We start from the raw sequence: 21,608 nt of genomic DNA, 5'->3' as shown, positions 1-21,608 counted from the left end.
TGCTGGCTGTATTTCTAAGTCAGTTGGGTGGATGCTGCCCCGAGGTGGATAAGCATTTGAAATGGTGGAGAATACTCCATTGGCATTGCTTGTACGGGGTCCTCATGGCGAGTGTTTGATGTAGGGTAGTCTGTAAAACCAGTTCTGTTGTGGGGAGCATGCTTACTGTCTGAGACCACTTGGTCTGTTTCGAGGGTTATGAACAAGGACTCACATACCCTGTCCTGCCGAAAGAAGGGCCAATCTCTCTCCATGCTCATATCCGCTTCCTTAGCACCATAAAGTTATGGCGCCATTAAGATGATCAAAAATAAACACATGTGCTCTTTTCCCTTCGCAGATTGTACAAGGTTATCAAGGAAACGAAGTGACAGCTTTTGGTGAGATCCCGCTGCTTGAGTGATGAGAACATTTTGAGCTTCTGAAACCATTCGGAAGAAACTCAGTGCAGTCGAGACCAATGCAGGGCATGGACCCAAGTTTCAACAATATGAACACATCATTTCTTTCCTCTGCTGGGAATCAGTCCATGCATCTGAACTTTTCAGAGAAGAATTCCAGAATCATACACTTCCAAGATGAAGATTGCCACATGCCATTGGCCATGGTCTTCACCTTGGCTCTGGTTTATGGGGCTGTGATCATTCTTGGCGTCTCTGGAAATCTGGCCTTAATTATCATAATCTTAAAACAGAAGGAGATGCGCAATGTTACCAACATCCTTATTGTCAATCTTTCCTTCTCAGACCTTCTAATGACCATCATGTGTCTGCCCTTCACCTTTGTATACACTTTAATGGACCACTGGATTTTCGGGGAGGCCATGTGCAAGCTGAATCCTTTTGTGCAGTGTGTCTCAATCACAGTCTCGGTTTTCTCTTTGGTCCTCATCGCGATTGAACGCCATCAGCTGATCATCAACCCTCGAGGATGGAGGCCAAATAACAGACATGCCTACCTAGGGGTTGCTGCCATCTGGATTCTAGCCGTGGCTTCCTCCTTGCCTTTCCTGGTTTATCATGTATTAACTGATGAACCCTTCAAAAATATAACAATCGATGAATATAAGGACAAATATGTGTGCTTGGACTTGTTTCCTTTGGACACTATCAGGCTTTCTTATACCACAGCTCTGTTGGTGATACAGTACTTTGGACCACTTTGTTTTATATTTATTTGCTACTTAAAGGTAAGAGAGAATCTATTTTATGATCTCTCCTTATTTCTGTCTGATTTCTGTTTGTCCTTGTAAAGAATTGCCTCTGGGCTAAATGATTCTATATTTTTCTTTGTTGTTGTTGAATTTTGTTTTCTGCAGATATACATACGCTTAAAACGAAGGAACAACATGATGGACAAGATGCGAGATAATAAATACAGATCCACTGAAACCAAAAGGATCAACATCATGCTGATCTCTATTGTGGTTGCATTTGCAGTCTGCTGGCTACCTCTTACCATTTTTAATATTGTGTTTGACTGGAATCATGAAATTCTGCCCGCTGCCACCTGCAGCCACAATGTATTGTTCTTGATTTGTCACCTCACAGCCATGATCTCTACCTGTGTGAACCCTATCTTTTATGGATTCCTCAACAAGAACTTCCAGAGGGACTTGCAGTTTTTCTTTCATTTTTGTGATATTCGCTCCAGGGATGACGATTATGAGACTATAGCCATGTCCACCATGCAAACAGATATTTCAAAGACCTCTTTGAAGCAAGCAAGCCCAGTAGCATTTAAAAAAATAAATAATGATTATGATGAAAAAATATAACCCCCCCACATCCAACCCAAAGTGTTGTCAGTGTGGTCACAGGTGATATGGGCCCAAGGAAAAGCACAAATTTGTAACAAAATGGGTAATGATTTTTCTTTTTTTAAGGAATTCTTGTGCCACTTTGAAATTATATGCTGTGCATTTCCCCTGATTGCTTATTTAATATTCACAGTAGTTATATTTGAATCATACTATAAGACATTGTTGGACCTGCTTCTATTTAGGGTTTTCATCAGAGTTGCACAGTTATGCATGTCTGTACTAAGATTTATCTATTGTATTTATCAAAAAGGAATATTTTTTCAGCAGTGTGAATATATGCAAATCCATCGGAAACAACAGTGGTCTGAATGAGACTATCACTAAAGAAGACATCTAGTCTGGCATAAAATTAGATCCCTCTGATTTGAAGAGTTTTATTTTTTTAAATCCAGTTTTAGAGCAGTATTAAATAAAACCCCATTTGCTGGAATAATCAGACAAGAATGACTCCCTCACAAAGCCACAGATTAAATTAAATGGTGACATGCATATGCATTGTTGATAGAGATAATTTGTGCTTTAATCAATTAGGATCAAAGAAAGAATTAAGGGCCAATTTCTGTTCTTATTTACACTAGTGAAAATCCAGAGTAATTCCACTGAGTGCAATGGAGTTACTCCAGCTTTTCACCAGTGTAACTTTTAGCAGAATTTGGCTCTTAATCTTGTCTTTGAATTTGATCCTAACATATTACAGCTAGATTTAATAATGTGAACAATTTTTTCACTGAAAAACCAAAATTTAACATTTTCATTTGCTAACATCTGAGGGAATCAGGCTGTTAGCATGAAGTTTGCCTCTAACCCAAGACATACACACCATTTAAATCCTACTTACACCCTTTTTTGAGGACCTAAGTGGTGTTTAAGAGCCAGCCCTCTGCACAGGGTGGAATTTCACCTTCAAAGAATACTTTGAAAATCAGGTCCACTAGTAAAAATATATGGTGGTCCTGGCTATCTGAAATTTTAATAGTAATTACTTTACTAGTCTATATTAATAATGTAGAGCTGTATTCTTCCATCAGATACAATGATGTATTTCTGGACTTTCTCCAACACAATGAAGGAGTTGATCCAGATTTCCACCATTGTAAAGGAGGGCATAATTTGGCTTGAAATTTTTGTTGGCACATTTGGCTGCCATACACCCATTCCATCTGTTGATCAATGGTGTTTTCACCCGTGGAAGCCAGTCATTATTTGCCCAAATGTCCACAATACAGTTCTCTGAATTATTACATTTGTTAAAAGGTTTCTCAGCTATAAATCTCCAGAATATAGGCATACAGGGCTAGATCCTCTGCTGATGAAAATCTGCGTAGCTCCACTGAAGTAAATGGAACTACAACAATATCTAGCAGAGAATCTATGCCATAAAGTACTTTTCTGTCTAAGTCAGTGCCTATACAAGTAATCAGCTTGTTTAATACAAAGAATAGACCTGATTCTTGTTTACACTAAGATTCCTTGAAACTATTTTGGCAGTATAAAAGGGCCTAAAAGAGGTGTAATGTAAGTATAGCACACATGGAAATTAGGCCTGGCATCTCTAAACATAAAGGATCTCTAAGTATGATGTTGAATTTAATATACTCAAAATTTGATAGGAATAGATGATTAAGATATGGAAATATTTTATTTTGCCAGTGTTCAAAAGTCAAAAAATAATGTTGTGCCTTGTGCAGTCTTATAAATAATGTATTATATAGAATGTTAAGGTAACAGTGTGTCCTTGTGCTATTATAATTTCATGTATCTCTTTATTTTAGGATCATTTCTTAAAATTTGGGAATGTTATTATGAGGGTGATGAGAGTAATGAGACAACTACTGTACATATATATTGTATCCAGAAGAGAAAATTTTGTTTTAGGAGTTTGGCCACTTTTGTGTTTTGTATGTTTTTCCTTTTTTCTGTGGTCATCTCTGGTGAGACATTGCTAATAGTTTAACAATGGGCTTCTATTAATATTTCCCCTTTCTTCTGTGATAAATGCCATGAATTGGGGTAAACATTCTCACAGGGAGAAACAGAGCATGACTGGCAAATCCATCCTTGTTTTTCCCATTTAAAGAAAAACACTTTCTTGTAACCATACAGAAGGCAGGAGACAAAAGTATTTGGCAAACTAACATATTCATGTACCTGCAGGAGATGTTTGTACAGTTTCCTCTGTGTTTGGCTCCACTAGCCCAAAGCAACTCTAAAGCTATTATTGCCTGTGATGCAAATAGGAAAGTGGGGTAACCCAGGGTGCTGGAACAATTTGTATGGGGGGGGGCAGAGAGCCACTGAACCAACTGCAAACCTTGTATATGATGGAAACCACTTCAAGCCAGGGGGTGCGGCAGCACCCCCAGCACACCTAGTTCCAGCACCTATGGAGGTAACAGCTCCTATGCCAACCCTTCCTTGTGGTTGGTGTAGGACTTATGAACAAAGCAAAGCAATCCCTGAGGACTGTAACAGCCTCTTGAGACTGTTGTCAGTGTGTATAAATGACAGCTGTCTTATAACTGTTCTAGCAATCTACTAGAATTCTTTGAGGGGATAAAAAAGCTTGTGGGCAAGGGGGATCCAGTGGATATAGTCTGTTTAAATTTCCAGAAAGCCTTTGACAGGATACCTCACCAAAGGCTCTTAAGCAAAGAAAGCTATCCTGGGATAAGAAGGAAGGTCCTCTCATTGGTCAGTAACTGGTTAAAAGATAGGAAACAAAGGGTAGGAATAAATGGTAAGTTTTCAGAATGGTGCAAGGTAAATAGTAGTGTCCCCTAGGGATCTGTACTGGGACTAGTACTGTCCAACATATTCATAAATGATCTGAAAAAAAGGGTGTAAACAGTGAGGTGGCAAAATTTGCAGATGATACAAAACTACTCAAGATAGTTAAGTCCCAGGCAGACTGTGAAGAGCTACAAAAGGATCTCTCAAAACTGGGTGTTCTGGGCAACAAAATAGCAGATGAAATTCAGTGCTGATAAATTCAAAGTAATGCACACTGGAAAATATAATCCCAACAATACATAAAATGATGAAGTCTATATTATTAGCTGTTACCACTCAAGAAAGAAATCTTGGAGTCATTGTGGATAGTTCTCTGAAAACATCCACTCAATGTGCAGCAGCAATCAAAAAATCTAACAGAATGTTCGGAATCACTAGGAAAGGGATAGATAATAAGACAGAAAATATCATATTGCCTCTATATAAATTCATGGTACAACCACATGTTGAATATTGCATGCAGATCTGGTCACCCCATCTGGAAAAAAAGATATCTCAGAACTGGAAAAAGGTACAGAAAAGAGCAACAAAATGATTGGGGGATGGAAAGCTGCCATATGAGCAGAGAATAGTATGACCGAGACTTCTCAGCTTGAAAAAGAGATGACTAAGGGGGGATATAACAGAGGTCTATAAAATCATGATTGGTGTGGAGAAAATAAATAAGGAAATGTTATTTATTCCTTCTCATAACATAAGAAGTTTGGGTCACCAAATGAAATTAATAGGCAGCAGGTTTAAAACAAACAAAAGGAAGTATTTCTTCACACAACACACAGTAAATCTGTGGAACTCTTTCCTAGAGGATGTTGTGAAGGTCAAGACTTTAACAGGGTTCAAAAAGAATTAGATAAGTTCATGGAGGATAGGTCCATCAATGGCTATTAGATAGGATGGGCAGGGATGCAAAGCCCTGCGCTGAAGTGTCCCTAGCCTCTGTTTGCCGGAAGCTGGGAATGGATGGCAGGGGATGGATCACTTGATGATTGCCTGTTCTGTTCATTCCTCCTGAAGCACGTGGCACTGGCCAGTGTCAGAAGCTAGGACACTGGACTAGATGGACCATTGGTCTGAGCCAGTATGGCTGGTCTTATGTCTTATACCTGGGAGCCAGCCTGGTGAACAGCCAGCCCAGCATCAGGTCACCTTTGAACTCTTCCCCCTTCCTTCCCCAAGAAGCGCTGTGTACTCTTCAGCCGAGGATATAGCCCAATATATTTTTCAGGAACAACATATATTAACAGTACAGTTTGTTATTTGGAATGGTGGAGGGAAGTGAAGACATTGCAGAGAGAATTATGGGCATGAGAAGGTTCCTCATTTAAGACAATGTGTTTGCTAATGCCTGACACCTGCTAGGGCATTTCAAAGGCAAAATCTTTACTCTTCAGAGTATTTTTATGTAGGGCTGGAAGAGATCTTAGGAGGTCATCTAGTACATCCTCCTCATGCTGAGTCAGACCAAGAAAACATAGAACATCCCTGACAGGTGTTTATTTAAGCTGTTCTTAAAAACCTCCCATCACAGTGATTCCACAACCTTCCTTGGAAGCTTGTTCCAGAGCTTAAATACCCTTATAGTTAAAACATTTTTCCTAATATATAACTTAAATCTCTCTTGCAGCAGATTAAGCCAATCTCTTCTTGTCTCACCTTCAGTGGACATGGGGAACAGTTGACCACTGTCCATGTTATAACAGCCCTTAACATATGTGGAGACTATTTACCCGCCCCTCAGTCTTATTTTCTCAAGACAAACCACACCCAGGTTTTTAAACATTTCCTCATAGATTATCCTAACATTCACCTTCACTTTCGTGTCAATATTTTGACAACAGGGTCCCCCAATGCTAGCAAGAGACGACCCCTCCCCGCCACCTGGCAAATCACTGATCCTGTTCTTCATTTTCAGATTTCCTTCCCTGTACTGCTACTTCCCTCATCCTGTACCAGCCAAGTTCCCTTGTATGAGAGCCATTCATCCAAGGTAATGTTGTCCACATGAATTCCACAGTTTCACATTTAGTTTCACATTTACCAAAGCAACAATCACACAATTTTGAGATTAGTTTTTTTACTGTGTGGTACTGTCCACTTCTAACCCACAACCTATCCTGACTTCTAGACAAAACTCTGTGAAAATTGCTTTTGTTCTGACTTCCAGCCAGGTAGAATGTTTTAGAGAGAGAGAGAGAGGAATCAATATGGCATTCTTATTACTTATTCATTTATGTATGGTACATACAAATCCAAACTACAGCCTTAAATGATACATTGAATTATTTAATAAAAATCTAATAGCCTCCCTTTGTTTGGTCATTTACATTATCTTAGATTCCTGTCCCCACAGCAACAAACATTTTGCTTTTGTTTTTTAACATTCAGTATTTTTATGATTGATAGCAGATAAAATATTACCATATGTGGTTACCATGTTAATAATTATCTGTGTTCAGATTAATAGTCCCATATTCCTCATTTTCAAAATACTTGTTATTGTGCATTCTGATCTACAGCCTTTGTGTCTTCATAAAGAAGGACTACATGAAGATATAAAAGGAATAATTGATTTATTTGTTTCTAGGCTAACACCTACTGTTGGTGTGATGGAAAGTAATCTTGTATGAGGCCTTTAACTAAGGACTGTATTTTATGGTTACAATTAAAAAAATTAAAGCAATTCCCCTGATTTTTAATCCCTTTGAATCCATCTCTGAAAATTATGTTTAAACCTGGGGAAAAAAATTTCCTACATAACTGGACCCATCTGACCTGGGATATTTGCTAATTATGTTCAGGACTGACCATTCAGAAGGCCAGTGGCTTGAGTGTCCAGTGCTGATCCTGCCATCTTACAATAATGGCCCAATTCAGCAAGACACTTACACATCATTGAAGTCAATGGAACTCCTGAGCATAAGGTTCAACATGTGTTTAAATGCCTTGCTGAATGATGTTCAAAAGCTTTTCAGCTGGCCATTAGGATCAATCACCAATACAAAGAAGCTGCTTGAGATCCTACTACTACTATTGTTAGTGAGGAGGAACCAGATCCCTTCCACCTTGATCCTGTATATAAATATTTTTACTTAAAAATTATTACAGAACTTCCATGAAGTGACATGGTGGGACATATGCTGAAGATGCCATGGAAGATGAATATCAGCTAATTCCAGTTCAGGATGTATGATCAGCATCTAGTAGAAATGATCAACTTCTATATAAAATGCCAACATTTTAAGTAAAATAAATTACCCACCCACAACTAACTTGCCATTGCACCTCTTGTTCTAACATCAGTTTTTTTTAAAAGAAGAAAATTCTTGATAAATATTGATCCTGTTTATAACCAGGGTTTTTAGTAGGAATGAGTTCTACCAGCAAAGTCTGGATCTTGACCTGTATCTAGACCCCAATTCAGCAAAACGTTTGGGCACATGCTTTAATCCAGCCCTGTTCAGTAAGGCCCTGATTCAGCAAATCGCTCTAACTGAGGTCAATGGGACTTAAGCACATGCTTAAAGTTAAAGATTTTCTTAACTGCTTTGCTGAATAGGAATGGACTAGTGAATCAGGGCCCCAGATCTGTCCCAAATATCATAAGGATTTGCTTCTTGGGTTTAGTTTCAGCCTTTTATACAGGTAAGTTCAAGTCATAAACTTTGGATCTAGAGTTGGATCTGGAGTCCAAAGCCTGAGGATGTTTTGATCCATGGCTTTTCTTCAGGTCCTTTTCTAGTTTTTAGCAGTAGAGACTCTAACCAGCTGGTTTGCGGTGAATGGAAGAAATAAGAAATATGGATTTTACCTTTCTCATTTTTACAGTATATATTACAGTACAGAACGTGCTCTCAGATAACACCTCTGATTTATGCAGTTGAAAGGAATTTGGCTGGATGGAGGGGGTGTAGAGGGAGGAGATGCTAAATTATACTCAAATGATAAGTTGCATTGACAGTCTTTTTCTCGGCTAAAGGATATAGATCAAAATCATGACTGATCTACCATGTTCTTTTCATGTCTAAATTATTTGATATTCAGTTTTTGCCTCTCTAAGGTGAAAAGACAAGTACTGAGTCATTACCAGTGTGTGTTTGAAAGGAAGATATGTTCTTTTTTGCATCAGTTTTACTGAAGTCCAAATGTTTTGGGATGTCATGTAATTTAAGAAAGGAAAAAACTATAACCAACTCACATCTTTTATGCTCTAATTTGCCTGTTGCTGATGCTGATACATATTAAATGACATTTTTGTTAAAAAATAGCACTAGTGGTCTTATGTAAGCTAAAAAATTAAAGAAGGTACAGGGTTAAGGCTGTCAATATGTTGCACTTAAATTCTGTTCTGGGAAGGGATGCTTTCCTGAATGGGCCTTATACTGTGTCATGTGTTTGTAAAACCCAGGCATGGCAGGATCAGTTCAGCACAGAGAATTCCTGTTTATCACAACACTTTATTTTCCATGTGCATATCAGGCTATGGGCAGATTTCACAGATCCACACTGCCCTCAGAAATGTATGCCAGATATGTCTGTTTCAGATTGTTGCATGGGTGTAATTTACGCTGAAATCTCCAATGCCCAATCAGTCTACTACTAATTTTGGAGATCTTCAAACAAGAACAGATATATCTGACATAACATACATTTTGAAAGACAGAAGAAAAACAGCAGAACAACAGTTAATCATTAATTATTGCATTTTTTGAAATATGTATATGAAGATTTGAGGGCAGAATCAAGCACTAACTGAGGCCAGCAAGCTGTTATATAACCTCTAACAATTGACCTCTAACAATTACATTTCTCTGTTACACCATTTAAAAAAAGAGAGAGATCCTCACAACTGCCAGGCAAGACAACTGATAACCTGTTACAACTTTCCATCTCAGGTTTACCTGGATCTCATTACCAAGGCCAAAGAAAAAAACCATTTTGGCATTAGCAGAAAAGTATATTCTACAGTGCAGCCCTTGACACTGGCAAAACATTGAGTTCAGTTTCTTTCACTTCTGCAGGGTGAGGGCAAACTATTTTATGGCAGGAGCAGAGCCCTGGCCACCTTAAATCTCCCTTGTTCTTATTCTCACTGATGCGGTGTAGCTCTTTTTTACTTTTATTGCTGATGTCTGTGAAAAGGTGTTTCTTGGAGGAGCCTCAGGTTTCTGTGTTGAGTATTCCTTATGCCACAAGTGTTTCAACATATTGACCGTGAGGTTGGTTATTTCTGTGGAAATGCTATTGGGGGTTTGATGGCTGAATCTCATTTTGAAGACAAAATTTATCTACTAACATGTTCCATTCTCTTCCTCGTTTTATTTTAAGATTCTTTACGTGTGGTCCTTTTGCTTTATAAATCTTTCACCTAATGGAGAAGCTTGTATACTTATGTGGGGTAGAAAGGGGTAATTTTAAATTGTTGCAAACCAAGTAGTTTTACTTTAAAAAATACTAAAACTATTTAGTCCAGAGAATCAAGAAATGGTGGGCCAGCTCTTAGTACGTGTTTCTCTTACTGCCAAACCAGGAAAACCAAAATAAAAAGATGAAATAATTAATGAAGGTTATTTATAAAACTATCTCAGAGATGTGAGTCCCACTACTTTAGTCACAGAAATTCTTTTGCATACCTTAGGGGACACCATGATATGCAACATAACCACACTTATTAACCATGCTATTTATTATTAAAGAAAAGAAAAGAAACCATTAAACAATACAAAACAAATTACAGAACACAACTGATAAACTGGTTACTTCTGTTACAATCTCTTCTATATGCCACTTTGTAGAGAACTTTTAGAAGAGATTTCACATTTAAAAGTGAAATCAGGATGTACTTCATTTGATAAATTAAGACCAAAGTATATTGTTTCCCAAAGTTATTGTCAATTTAGTCTTAGTTTCTTACTAGATACTTAAAATTGTTTATGTATGGACAAAATAATGTGTTTAAGGGCAGGTGATACCTGTCTTATTGTTATTAACAACCAGCCAATTTAAAACTGGGCAAAATAAACAATCTTATGAAATCTAAGAAAATATTTAAATCAGTTACTTAGAGGAAGCCATTTAAGGATTTTCAAGACAAGCCAATTATGAGTATTAAGAAACTTAAATCTGCAATTTCTTGGTTTGCCAATGGTTAGCCCCTGTCTCCTCTCCAGGAATACATAGTCTAACCATGTGTTGATTAACAGGAGAAACTGTTAGTATTTTAAGTTACAACAGAATTTCCATAGCTAAACAAAATGATTACAAGAGTTTTAAAATCTAATCCAGTGTTTTAGTTAATTTTCTTTCACCAATCCATGTTAAAGTTTTGGGGCGCTTTTCCTAGAATTGGTTTCTCTTTAGTCCTCTCTGTTCTTGTTAGGTCTCTGTAGTAGCTTGCTTGTAGAGATGGACAGGATGACTTGTGGCATGCTTGCTGTTTAAGCAGGGTAGCAGAGGGTGTGTGTGTGGAGGTACCCACTTCAGAGTTTTATACCATTCTACTTCCTATTCGCTTGAAATTATAGAAAAGCCACTTTCAGGTTTGTTTAGACTCCAACTTGATTTCTGTTCATTGGCTCAGTACTTTCATAGGTTATCCTTAAAAGCCTCTTTATCTTATGAATATATAATTTATTAATGCATGTATGCATTGGGATTGTAATTCTTTCTTGGCAGTTATAGTTCCTTTGTCTTTGTGGTGGGAGATTCTCAGACAACTTTAAGTTTAGAGTTTTAACTCTTTTTTTATGCAGTCCATTTTCTGAGATATTCCTTCTAAATTTAAACTTAAAACTTATGATTCTTAAAACTGTTTTTTCAAAAATTCAATGATTTTTAGAGTGTGTTTATCTTAAATAGCTTTTAAAGAAGTTGTTGAGTCTTCATAACAATTTTTGAGAGATTATTCTTCTTGTTTTCCTAATATGGCTTGAGCACTGCCAATAATTAAATCCCCATTAAAATAAATATTCAATACCTGAATGGCTTCTTACATTACTAATTGGTTTAGCAAGATCTTTAGATTACAGGCTGGTCCTGTGATACTGAGGCCTATTGGCGGTTCACTACTCTGTGTCAGCAACTTCTATCAGTCCTGACAAACTCACTGGACCTAACATGTTGCTGTCATAGTATTTATCTATAAAGACTGTCTTGTAAGGTATTTAATGAAAGCTGGTAATATCCTGGTCACTCATATCATTGTGAAATGTGTGTATTAACATTATATGAGAAATTAAGGATACTCACTGATATTATGCTTTAAAATCTGTAACCAAACAAAGAGAGAATAGGTTTTCTTCCAGACAGGAGGAAAGATATTTATATTAGTGGCAGAGAGATAACTGAAGCATTGTGAAAACAAGACCAAAAGAAGCCCCATTTGCAATAAGTCATCAGGAAAAGCCAGGTTGACTGGGGGATATGAAACCATCATGAGAAACCAAGGCCACAAGGGGGTGTCTTGTCTCTGGGGTCAAAACAATGATTTTTGGGGAACTATAAGCACAAAAGATATTTTGTTATCCATCTCTGAGGGAACAAAGAGATCAGTGGTCTTTGCATCCATGAAAGCTGGATCCTGGCCCAGGGAGGCCTTGTGATTCTGAGAGGAGGCTTTAGGTGAGAAAACCACCCTAGACAAAGATTGTAGCCTGTAAAGTTGTAGCCTCTAGAAATCATATTATACTTTTATTTTATTTATGACAATTTTCTGATTTTTTTAACTTTGCTTAGTATCACTTGAATCTCTATTCTTTATTAATACATTTAGTCCTCATTTTATTTTAAGTTCATCTCAGTGCAATATATAATAGTAAAGTGTGCTGAGCTAACAGGCTGGTGTCTAAACTGCCTCTCTGGAGATAGCAGTCTTTGTAATTTCTGTGAGTGTCCAGTCAGAGGGGCTGGACACTGCAGCGGAACGCTCCTCCAGGGAGTCTGGGAACTGAAGAGCAACAAGTTAGGGTTTACAAAGCAAAGTGTGGGCTGGCAGAATTCTAAGCAGTTTGTTTGGCCGGTTAACTAACTGGGATGGCAGGGAGCTGACACTTAGTGTAGCACCAGCAAATCTCTCTTTTGCTGAGGCAGATAGGTAACAATGTGACTTACAGTTCTGGACACCCCAGGAAAGCATCACTGGTACATAAAGCATTTTACCATTTACATAGGAATGATGTTAGGAAATTATGTTAGGTGCTTTGCCTTTACGTAAAATACTTGCATATATGCCATTCAAAATGATTTTCCATTTCAACATTAGAAATAAACAAAAGTTTAAAACATTTGCAACTACATATGTTTTTCCTAGAGGCTTTTCTGACTGCTGTTTTTAGAATTATTATAAAATTCATTTTCAGTAAGATATTTCTAGAATTCTCTGTGAATGTTTACTTAGAAGATGTTCTCGTGAGGGTGAAAAAGCCAACTTTACATGAAGATTTACTGCTTTGTTAACCCAACCTTACGTTCTTTTTCATGTCAGATCTTTTCGTAAAGCATGAATGTTTTACATGGTTTGTATTCTTGAGATAAGGACTACATTTGTACCAAACTGGTATTTATACAAGAGTGAGGAATCCTAGTCTAGATAAGACACTCTAAGGGTAATAAACATGGTTTTATGGCTAATGAGGGATATCTGCTTGACATTTGACTTGTCTTTGGGTGATAGTGGGACAGATTTCTTTTACCAATCTGCCAGAGGCGTCAGGTGATCAGGCTGAGGCCACAGGATTGTTAATGGAGGAGATGATGGAACACATCAAGTGTCTAAGTTTTAAAGCTTTATTGATAAAATAATAAAATAACACCGGAGAGTGATGGGTGCTCCCCACATCACTCAGAGGAAGGAAGAAAGCATTAGTGCCCTAAGCCCTAACCCACTTTCATACTCACACCCGCACTACATGAGGCTGGCCAGACCTGGGTGTAACATAAGAAGAAGAGGGAGAAGGGTGGACGGGAGTTCTGTCATGTGTGCACAGGTTGTCCAGGGTCCGCTGTGATCTCCAAATTGCTTCAGCTCTCAGGAGGGTTTTAAGTCCTGGGCTCCTTTGGGGCTGTTCCATTCCATGACCTCTGTTCCTGGTGCTCTTTGTGCCAGTCCAAACCGGCTTTCTGTGGTCTTCTCCGCTTTCCCAAAACACAACGGCTCCAGGGACGCGAAGCTCTGCTACCCCCCTCGTTGTTTCGCTGGTGTTTTTTAGCTCTGCAGCCCTGGTTCAGTGTACTTTTTCTTTTCTCATGGCTGGCTGTGGCTGGGTGAGATAATTTTTCATCTAGTGCCATGACCTTGGACTGGGGCCAGTGTCTTATAGTTGGACTGAGCTTGCTAGCTGCAGTGTTGAGTTAACCTGTTCTCTGCTCTCTTTCTCCTTCCCCCTTTGGCCTTTTGCAGCCTGCAAAAGAATCTTCCACTCCCCACTCACACCTTTGACCCTTCCCAAATTGCCCTGCGATGCTTGCAACAGCATTAGCAATATACAATGCATATACAATGCTGATCTGCCTCCCCCAGGGGACCCCTTGGTGGTGGTGGGGGGGGGGGGGGCTCGGGTGTGACAATAGAAGCAGAGAGCACCTGGAATTTCTTTGATTAGTTTGAACATTTTGTAATATAACTAGCTAAACATAACATGCATTGTTATATTTCAAACATCCTGGCTCTAACTACTTGTAGCTATATCTTAATATTTGGTGAAGACACAGACAAATTTGTGATGAGATAACATCAAAAACAAAAGTAAGGTAATAGTTTTATTACTATCATTTTCCCATCAGTATTGAAGTCTCTCCCTGATACTCACCTATAGTTGTATGTATGTATTATATTTTGTTGTTTGTAGGATCCTCAGATATTTGACAATAAAAGTTCTTTCCTATATTTTTTCTAGATTTAGCAAATGCTATATTTCAATAATGCATTGCTGGAAAAGTCCAGGCTGCCTTTTGTTTACCCCGTTGGGTATGTCTACACTGCAATGTAAGCCCAGAGTTAGTGGGACTCAAGTGAACTGATGCATGTTAGGGAACCTTGAGCTTAAGTGTCTACATTGTATTTTAACCCTAGATTAAGAATTTTCTGACCCATGATTGAACCTAGGGCTCTGGCCTCCACACTGCAGAGCACAAACCTGACTCAAAGTAACCATATCACAGAGACCCTAGCACACACCCCCAAAATGTGGCCGCTCTAGGAGCATGGTACAATGTGGGAAAACTTCATTGCTCACCCTGCACGTTACCAGGAAGCAACTCACTTTGCAAAAGGCTTGATCAGTTCACTCTCCATTGCAAACCCAGGAGGCTTTCTAATATTTTGATTGCAGATTGGTGATCAAAACAGAATGGGTTAATGCTGACCTGATCTGCTGCCTTTTGCCCAGGGGGTGAGGGGACTTCTGTTTTCAGGAGAGTGGATTGCAGACTGTCGTGATAAAGAGGATTAAGGAAGTTCTCCCATGGAATTGTGGGATAGTCCTGGATGACTCTTGGGATCTGAGTCAAGTGGGGTTGTTGCAAAACTGCAAAGAAATAGGACTTGGACGCTGGGTCCTGGTTTGATTTAAGGTCAGACTCTCCAGCCCTCTAGGGCTGTGGGACCCTGGGTCCGAGCCATGGGTTAGTGCATGGGCTCAAGCATGGGCTTACATTGCAGTGTAGACAGTTTCTGCATTAGCATTGTCATTGCAGTCTGCAGGAGTGCGTATTGAGACCCTAATCCAGCAAGATACTTCGGTATCTACCTAACTTTCAGCATGAGTGGTCCCATTGACTTCAGTTTACTCTATTCGTCTGCGTACAGTTAGGTAGAAGCAAAAGTACCTTGCTGAACCGGGGCCTTAGAGCCTGATCAAAAGCCCAGTGAGGTCAATAGAAAGAGTCCTATTGACTTAAATGGGCTTTAGATCAGGACCTTATTTCAAGCTTTCTCTTTCCTCACCCCCACTCCAAATTAGATATGTTTATTACTGCTGTCCTTTGCTTATGGAAGCAGAAAATATAATGGATTCCCCAGTGTCCCTTAGTACTGTGCATTTTTCTTAATGCAACTTTAAGCCAAATGCATCTGCCAAAACTGTCTGGCTTGCTGATTTTAACTAGGTTACTGCAGTGAAAAATTGGAAGAAATGCACTGGCATTGCTGAGTGTATTTTTGGTTCCTGACAGGTGTACACATTTACAATTTTTTCATTACCAAGAGTGTGTGTTTATTAATTATTATTATTGCTATTATTGCTGCTATTTTGTTATAATCATTATTATTATTATTATCTTCCAGAGCTGAATGATTTGCATTTCAAATTCACCCTGCACTGTAAGAAATATCAGTTTGTGGCAGGAATTTTAGATTTCTCTAATAACAATGCTTCCTATAAAGCAATCCTCAGCAGTCAAAGAATAGCAACAATGTGATGACAAATGTTGGCCTCCAAAGTAATATCTTTAAAATTAAGTATGGACAATATTAGATTAAACATATGATAATTCAGTTTGAAGGGTGACATTTTTATTTGGAAAATTACAGTTTCAAATAACTCCTTGACTGTGTGAAATTACAGAGCCTGAATCTAGCCTCACCCATATTGGTTTTACACAAGGACTTCACTGGAGTTATTCTTGATTTATATCAGGAACATAAATGACATCAGACTGTAAATGACATCAGAATCAGGCCTGCACTATTTATTTTACACTTATAGGGCTGAAGGCTGGGACTGTTTAATGTTTTGTCTGTACAGTGTCGGTCATAATGTGACTCAGATCTGGTTAAGGTCTATAAGTGCTACTGCAACATAAATCAATAAAAATAATACTAATTATTAATAATGATAATAAGGATTCACCACAGGGGTGAATGCCTGCAGCCTCTTCCTCTTATTTGTCTTTTTTATCAGTTCTACTATGAAAACTGGGCTTATGCTTCCTACTCTTTCACAGATCTTTATTCTACACCTTTTTGCCAGTGTGACTCTTACTCCCTATTTTTGTCCAGGAACAAATTTCAAGCCTACCACTGCACCACTCCTGGAATCCATTTGATTGGGGCTAATTCCGCATAAGATTTTTACTTTTACAGTAATATACACTATGTATCATAGATTTCAGATTTGTTCAGAAGGTTCCAAAAAGACATTCTAAAGGCCAGATTCTAATTTTATTTAACTTGATGAAAATCCAGAATAACTTTACTGAAGTCCATAGTGCTACTCCAGATTTACACTGGCTTAACTAGGAAAAGAGTCTGGTCTCCAATGTCATTCGACCAGTTTCGCTTCCCCACTCCACACCCATCCCTATGAAAATTACATCTATCTATTCTTTAACAAATGTGCTTTTATGCATTGCTGACTATGGCAGAGTGTTACATTTCTTATAGCAATTCAGCCCCAATAAAATATAATCTTCATAAATAGATAATGCAGTTCATGATCAGGAGTAATGCATATTTTGTTGATGATCAGCCTCATATGGTAATTTTTAGATTCACTTGCATTTGTTCCAAGGGGCAAAAAATGCATGTGATCGTGGTGTTTGCTATACTCCAGGAGGTGGCTGATCTCTTGGATCTGCTTTGATGGGAGATATCTATGTGCAGAGTTTCCTATATGTTAATGGATGGGAATGTTGAGAGCAGCAATATGACTCAATAATAGTTAAAAATGTGAAACTAAGGTACACACCACACATCACTTCTTGTTTCAGTTATTTGCTTTTTCACATCCCATTCCTCTCCTACTTACTGACTACTTAGTCTGAAAGTTTCTTGGGGAAGGGATCTTGCCTCCTTATATGGTTGTGTACTTATCCAGTTGTGTATTAACAGTAACATATTATAGTGCCTGAAAGTGGGCTTGAAGCACATGCCTTTCAACGAGTGGTGTACAATGGAGACATTACACTTGGTCTTTGGGTGTGAAAAACTATAGGTGTATAGTGTGATGTTGCCCCCATAATGCTTTATACAAATATGCTTATGAGTGTAAATACAACATAACTGGAATATGTTTTATATTAGATATGCCATGTAACAGATCTTTGCAAAGGTTATGTTCTACTGAATTCATCCTATTTGTATGCATATATCATTTTTATATCTGGAGTTACAGGCGTTGACTCTATGCTTGTATTTAAAGTGTTTGCTTTAGGAAGCACCTAAGGCAAATCTGGTCAACATAGTGTGAAGGGGTTATCCAAGTAATTGGGAGTACTTGGCTAACAAAGGACCTTGATAGATGCCAATCCACATCTGAGCTTTCCTGGGAACATTCAAACTAGCATGGGGACAATGGCATCGGCTTGTAAAGAACTGAGTCATGCATGGACATGTGACTTGCCCACGTGACTCCAAAACTCCATTTTGTAGCTGTAATTCTACACAGGGAGAAAGAGGAGTTTCCACCCAAGAGAGAAACTATATAAGCCCCTGGGAAACCCCTCCATTTTGTCTTCAGCTGGCTCAAGGGATACCCTCTCCACCCCAAAGAAATGTCTGAAAGAAACTGGAACAAAGGACAGTAACTACAGGGGTGTGTGTGATTGCTGGACCCAGACTAGGAGGAAGTCTAGTCTGTCAAAGAAGCCTATTGGAACATCTCTGAGGGTGAGATTTACCTGCACTTAGTTTTTCACTGTATTAGGCTTAGACTTGCATGTTTTATTTTATTTTGTTTGGTAATTTACTTTGTTCTGTCTGTTATTACTTGGAACCTCTTAAATCCTACTTTTTATATTTAATAAAATCACTTTTTACTTATTAATTAACCCAGAGTAAGTATTAATACCTGGGACGGGGAGGGGTGGCGGTGTAAACAGCTGTGCATATTTCTCTATCAGCGTTATAGAGGGCAAAGAATTTATGAGTTTACTCAATTTAAGCTTTATACAAAGTAAAATGGATTTATTTGGGGTTTGCACCCTATTGGGAGCTGGGTATCTGAGTGCTGGACACACGAGCACTTCTTAAGCTGTTTTCAGTTAAGCCTGCAGCTTGCGGGAGATGTGGTTTAGACTTGGATCTGTGTTTGCAGCAGGCTAGCATGTCTGGCTCAAACAAGGCAAGGAACTGAAGTCACATGCTGGCAGGAAAAATGGGCTCAGAGGTAGTCTAGGCACATCAGGTGGCAGTCCCAAAGGGGTTTCTGTGATCCAACACGTCACAAATAGCAAGCTGAGGAACATTATAAAAAGATGGCTTTTTTGATAAGGGCTCATAAATACTCTCTGCTTACTTTTTAAAGACAGTTTTTTCACCTGTAAGCAAGCTGATTATCTGACAGTTTTCACTTGGTATAATGAAGCCCCTCGTCTTCAAGTGTATTTTTGCTTTTATAGCTTAGTTTTAGGAGACTTATGGTGCTTCTTAACTTTGAGGGATTATTCTATGTCAAAACTATTGTGTACACAAGTCTCCGATAGAATTTTTTTTGTAAAGCCCATGATAGTTGCAACAGTAAATTCTAGTTTTCCATGACCCTTATATTAGATGTTGAAATATCGTGAGAGTGAGAATGCTGACAGAACAAATTATTCTTTTGTAGCTTCAAAACCTACTGCATTTAAAGCAGTGTTGATTGCACTAATATCAATTTCTTATTGGCTAAGGTATGCAAAAAGGTTACAGATACCCCCTCCCCAGTTTTTCTGATGAATAAATGTAGTGTTACTGGCCCCATAGTAAAGTCACAAATATAATTCATAGGTTCTTACTAGAGATTGGCACTAGCCATGTCCACATTAATTGTTCCCATTCACTTTCTCTAGATCGGGGTTGGCAACCTTTGGCATGCAGCCCATCAGGGTAATCTGCTGGCGGGCCATGAGACATTTTGTTTACGTTGACCGTCCACAGGCATGGACCCCTGCAGCTCCCAGTGGCCACAGTTCACCGTTCCCAGCCAATGGGAGCTGCAGGAAGCAGCAGCCAGCACATCCCAGTGGATTACCCTGATGGACTGCATGCGGAAGATTGACGACCCCTGCTCTAGATGTTTTACCCAGAAATGGGGCAAGGCTGCATTGAATATGACTATGTTTCAAAGGAAAGCTGTGACTAGAAGTAGACCCCAGAGTGGAACCTGATTACCACAAAAAAAAAAAAAAAAAAAAAATTCCTCTGGCACTATATAATTCATTTTTGAAGGAGTTTGGGTACACAGCATGGTGATGATAAAGAAGAACATCAGGCAAATTATGCATCTTCATAGACCCACAGTCACTGAACTGAGAATAAAAAAGAAGCCATTATCCACTGCCCACAACTGATAACAAACTGCCAATACTCTCCAAAGGCAGAATCTCTGTGGTCTGTGAAGCGAGGAATGGTATGGCACGGGCAGACCCCTAGGCCTCACTGAATACTAACAAAAGCATAGCTGGAAACCAGTCTGGCCTACCCATGTGTTAGCATTGTTAAAATAGATGTTAAGTTGATATGGACTGGCTACAGAGCTTTCATCATGGAGAGAGAAACAAAAGATGTGTTCTCTATGAGATAATTTAATGCACACTGGTGGCTATAACTGGCTATAACAGCTCAGGTAAAGTATGCTGCAAGTGGTGCCACCTACTGGCTGAACATTACAATACAGCTTTAGCATGCCATCACACACACTGTTAATAGATTAGTTACTTAATCATGTAGCTGGCTGAGAATTTTCAAACAAAACAGGTTTTTATTGGAAATGTATCAGTTTTAAGAAACTTCCAGAAAGAAAATGGGATTCCGTCAGAAATCTGCCTGATTTCCTACTGGGTTGTCTGGTGGACTGTTGGGAAGCTCAGGACTCAGGGTCCATGGGTCTGGAGCAGCCCCACTATGCAGACTGTCCCAGGGACAGGGACCCCAAGGCTTACATGTTCCCAGCTATGGAGCCCTGGAAGAACTGGGAGACCCAACTTGAATTTTAAGCAGTCACCAACATTTCCTGCAGGTGTTCTTACGAAATAAAGGACCTGGATTATTCCTTCTTTGGAGCCAGAAAGAGTGCTTGGGACACTGACTGGCTTCAATAAGGTCTGTGATTGTCCTTGGATCCAAGATTCATCTGCTGGCAGTCATTAGCACCTTTCAGCATAGCAACCTCATTTCATGTGCTCTGCATCATAGAGTCTGCTACTCAGTTGCGTTCCAAGTGCTGATTTCCAAGAAATATAATGATCATGTAAGTACCAATTTTCTACTCTTGAAAACAGAGAAGCCCTAGTGAACTTAAACTATATCTGCATTACAAGCGCTACAGCAGCACAGCTGCAGTGTTTCAGTTACTCAGTAACTCCTCACTTAACAATGTTAGGCAAATCCAATTTCCCCATAAGAATTAATATAAATGCAGGGGGTGGAGGGGAGTCAGGTATAAGTTTTAAACAAACAATTTAATACTGTACACAGCAATGATGATTGTGCAGCTTGGTTGAGGTGGTGGAGTCAGAGGGTGGGATATTTCCAAGGGAATATCTTAATGCTAAATGATGAACTAGCACTCGGCTGAGCCCTCAAGGATTAACACATTGCTGTTAATGTAGCCTCACACTCTACAAGGCAGCACAAATGGAGGAAGGAGACACAGCATGGCAGTGGCTGCAAACATTCCTTGTGGAAACTGAACATGATGATGAACCCATGCTATCCCACTGGATATCCCAAAGTGCTCTCTGTGTGTGTGCATGTGTGTGTGAGACAGAGGGATGGTGTGTGTGTGGGGGGGAGAGACAGAGACACACAACCATGTGTGTGTGTGTGAGAGAGAGAGATGCGCATTGCCCCTTTAAGTATGCTGACTCTATTCTAAGTACACTGCCTTTTTAAGAAGATCAGCGAGTTGAGACAGCAGTTGCTGCCAGCAAGCTCCCTCCATCCTGAGCCCTGTCATGTCCCCGCACCTCCTCTGTGGAGATGAGGTATAGGAGCAGGGGGAAGGAGCAGGGGGAGGGAGACACCCTGACATTAGCACCTCTCTACCATGCCCCCTGAACAGCAAGCAGGAGGCTCAGGGAGCAG

General features: G+C 39.2%; 1 protein-coding gene across 1 annotated transcript; it reads left to right on the top strand.

The window, feature by feature from the left end:
- Window positions 1–460: 460 nt before the first annotated feature.
- NPY1R (neuropeptide Y receptor Y1) lies at window positions 461–1,777 on the top strand. The gene is made up of 2 exons (XM_077814498.1): window positions 461–1,189; window positions 1,319–1,777. Exons 1-2 carry the CDS (start codon window positions 461–463, stop codon window positions 1,775–1,777), a joined length of 1,188 nt encoding a protein of 395 aa, XP_077670624.1.
- Window positions 1,778–21,608: the final 19,831 nt, after the last annotated feature.

This window comes from Eretmochelys imbricata, chromosome 4 (genome assembly GCF_965152235.1).
Source record: "Eretmochelys imbricata isolate rEreImb1 chromosome 4, rEreImb1.hap1, whole genome shotgun sequence".
In the NCBI taxonomy this organism is placed as follows: Eukaryota; Metazoa; Chordata; order Testudines; family Cheloniidae; genus Eretmochelys; species Eretmochelys imbricata.
The sequence above is the reverse complement of the archived record's forward strand: the minus strand, read 5'-3'. Positions and strand labels throughout refer to the sequence as shown.

What these genes read in the sequence shown, in the direction of transcription:
- NPY1R (XM_077814498.1), top strand. Translation starts at nt 461, where the DNA reads ATGCAGGGCATGGACCCAAGTTTCAACAATATGAACACATCATTTCTT. An exon ending in TATTTATTTGCTACTTAAAG is followed by an intron (nt 1,190 to 1,318) that starts GTAAGAGAGAAT and finishes TGTTTTCTGCAG; the next exon opens with ATATACATACGCTTAAAACG.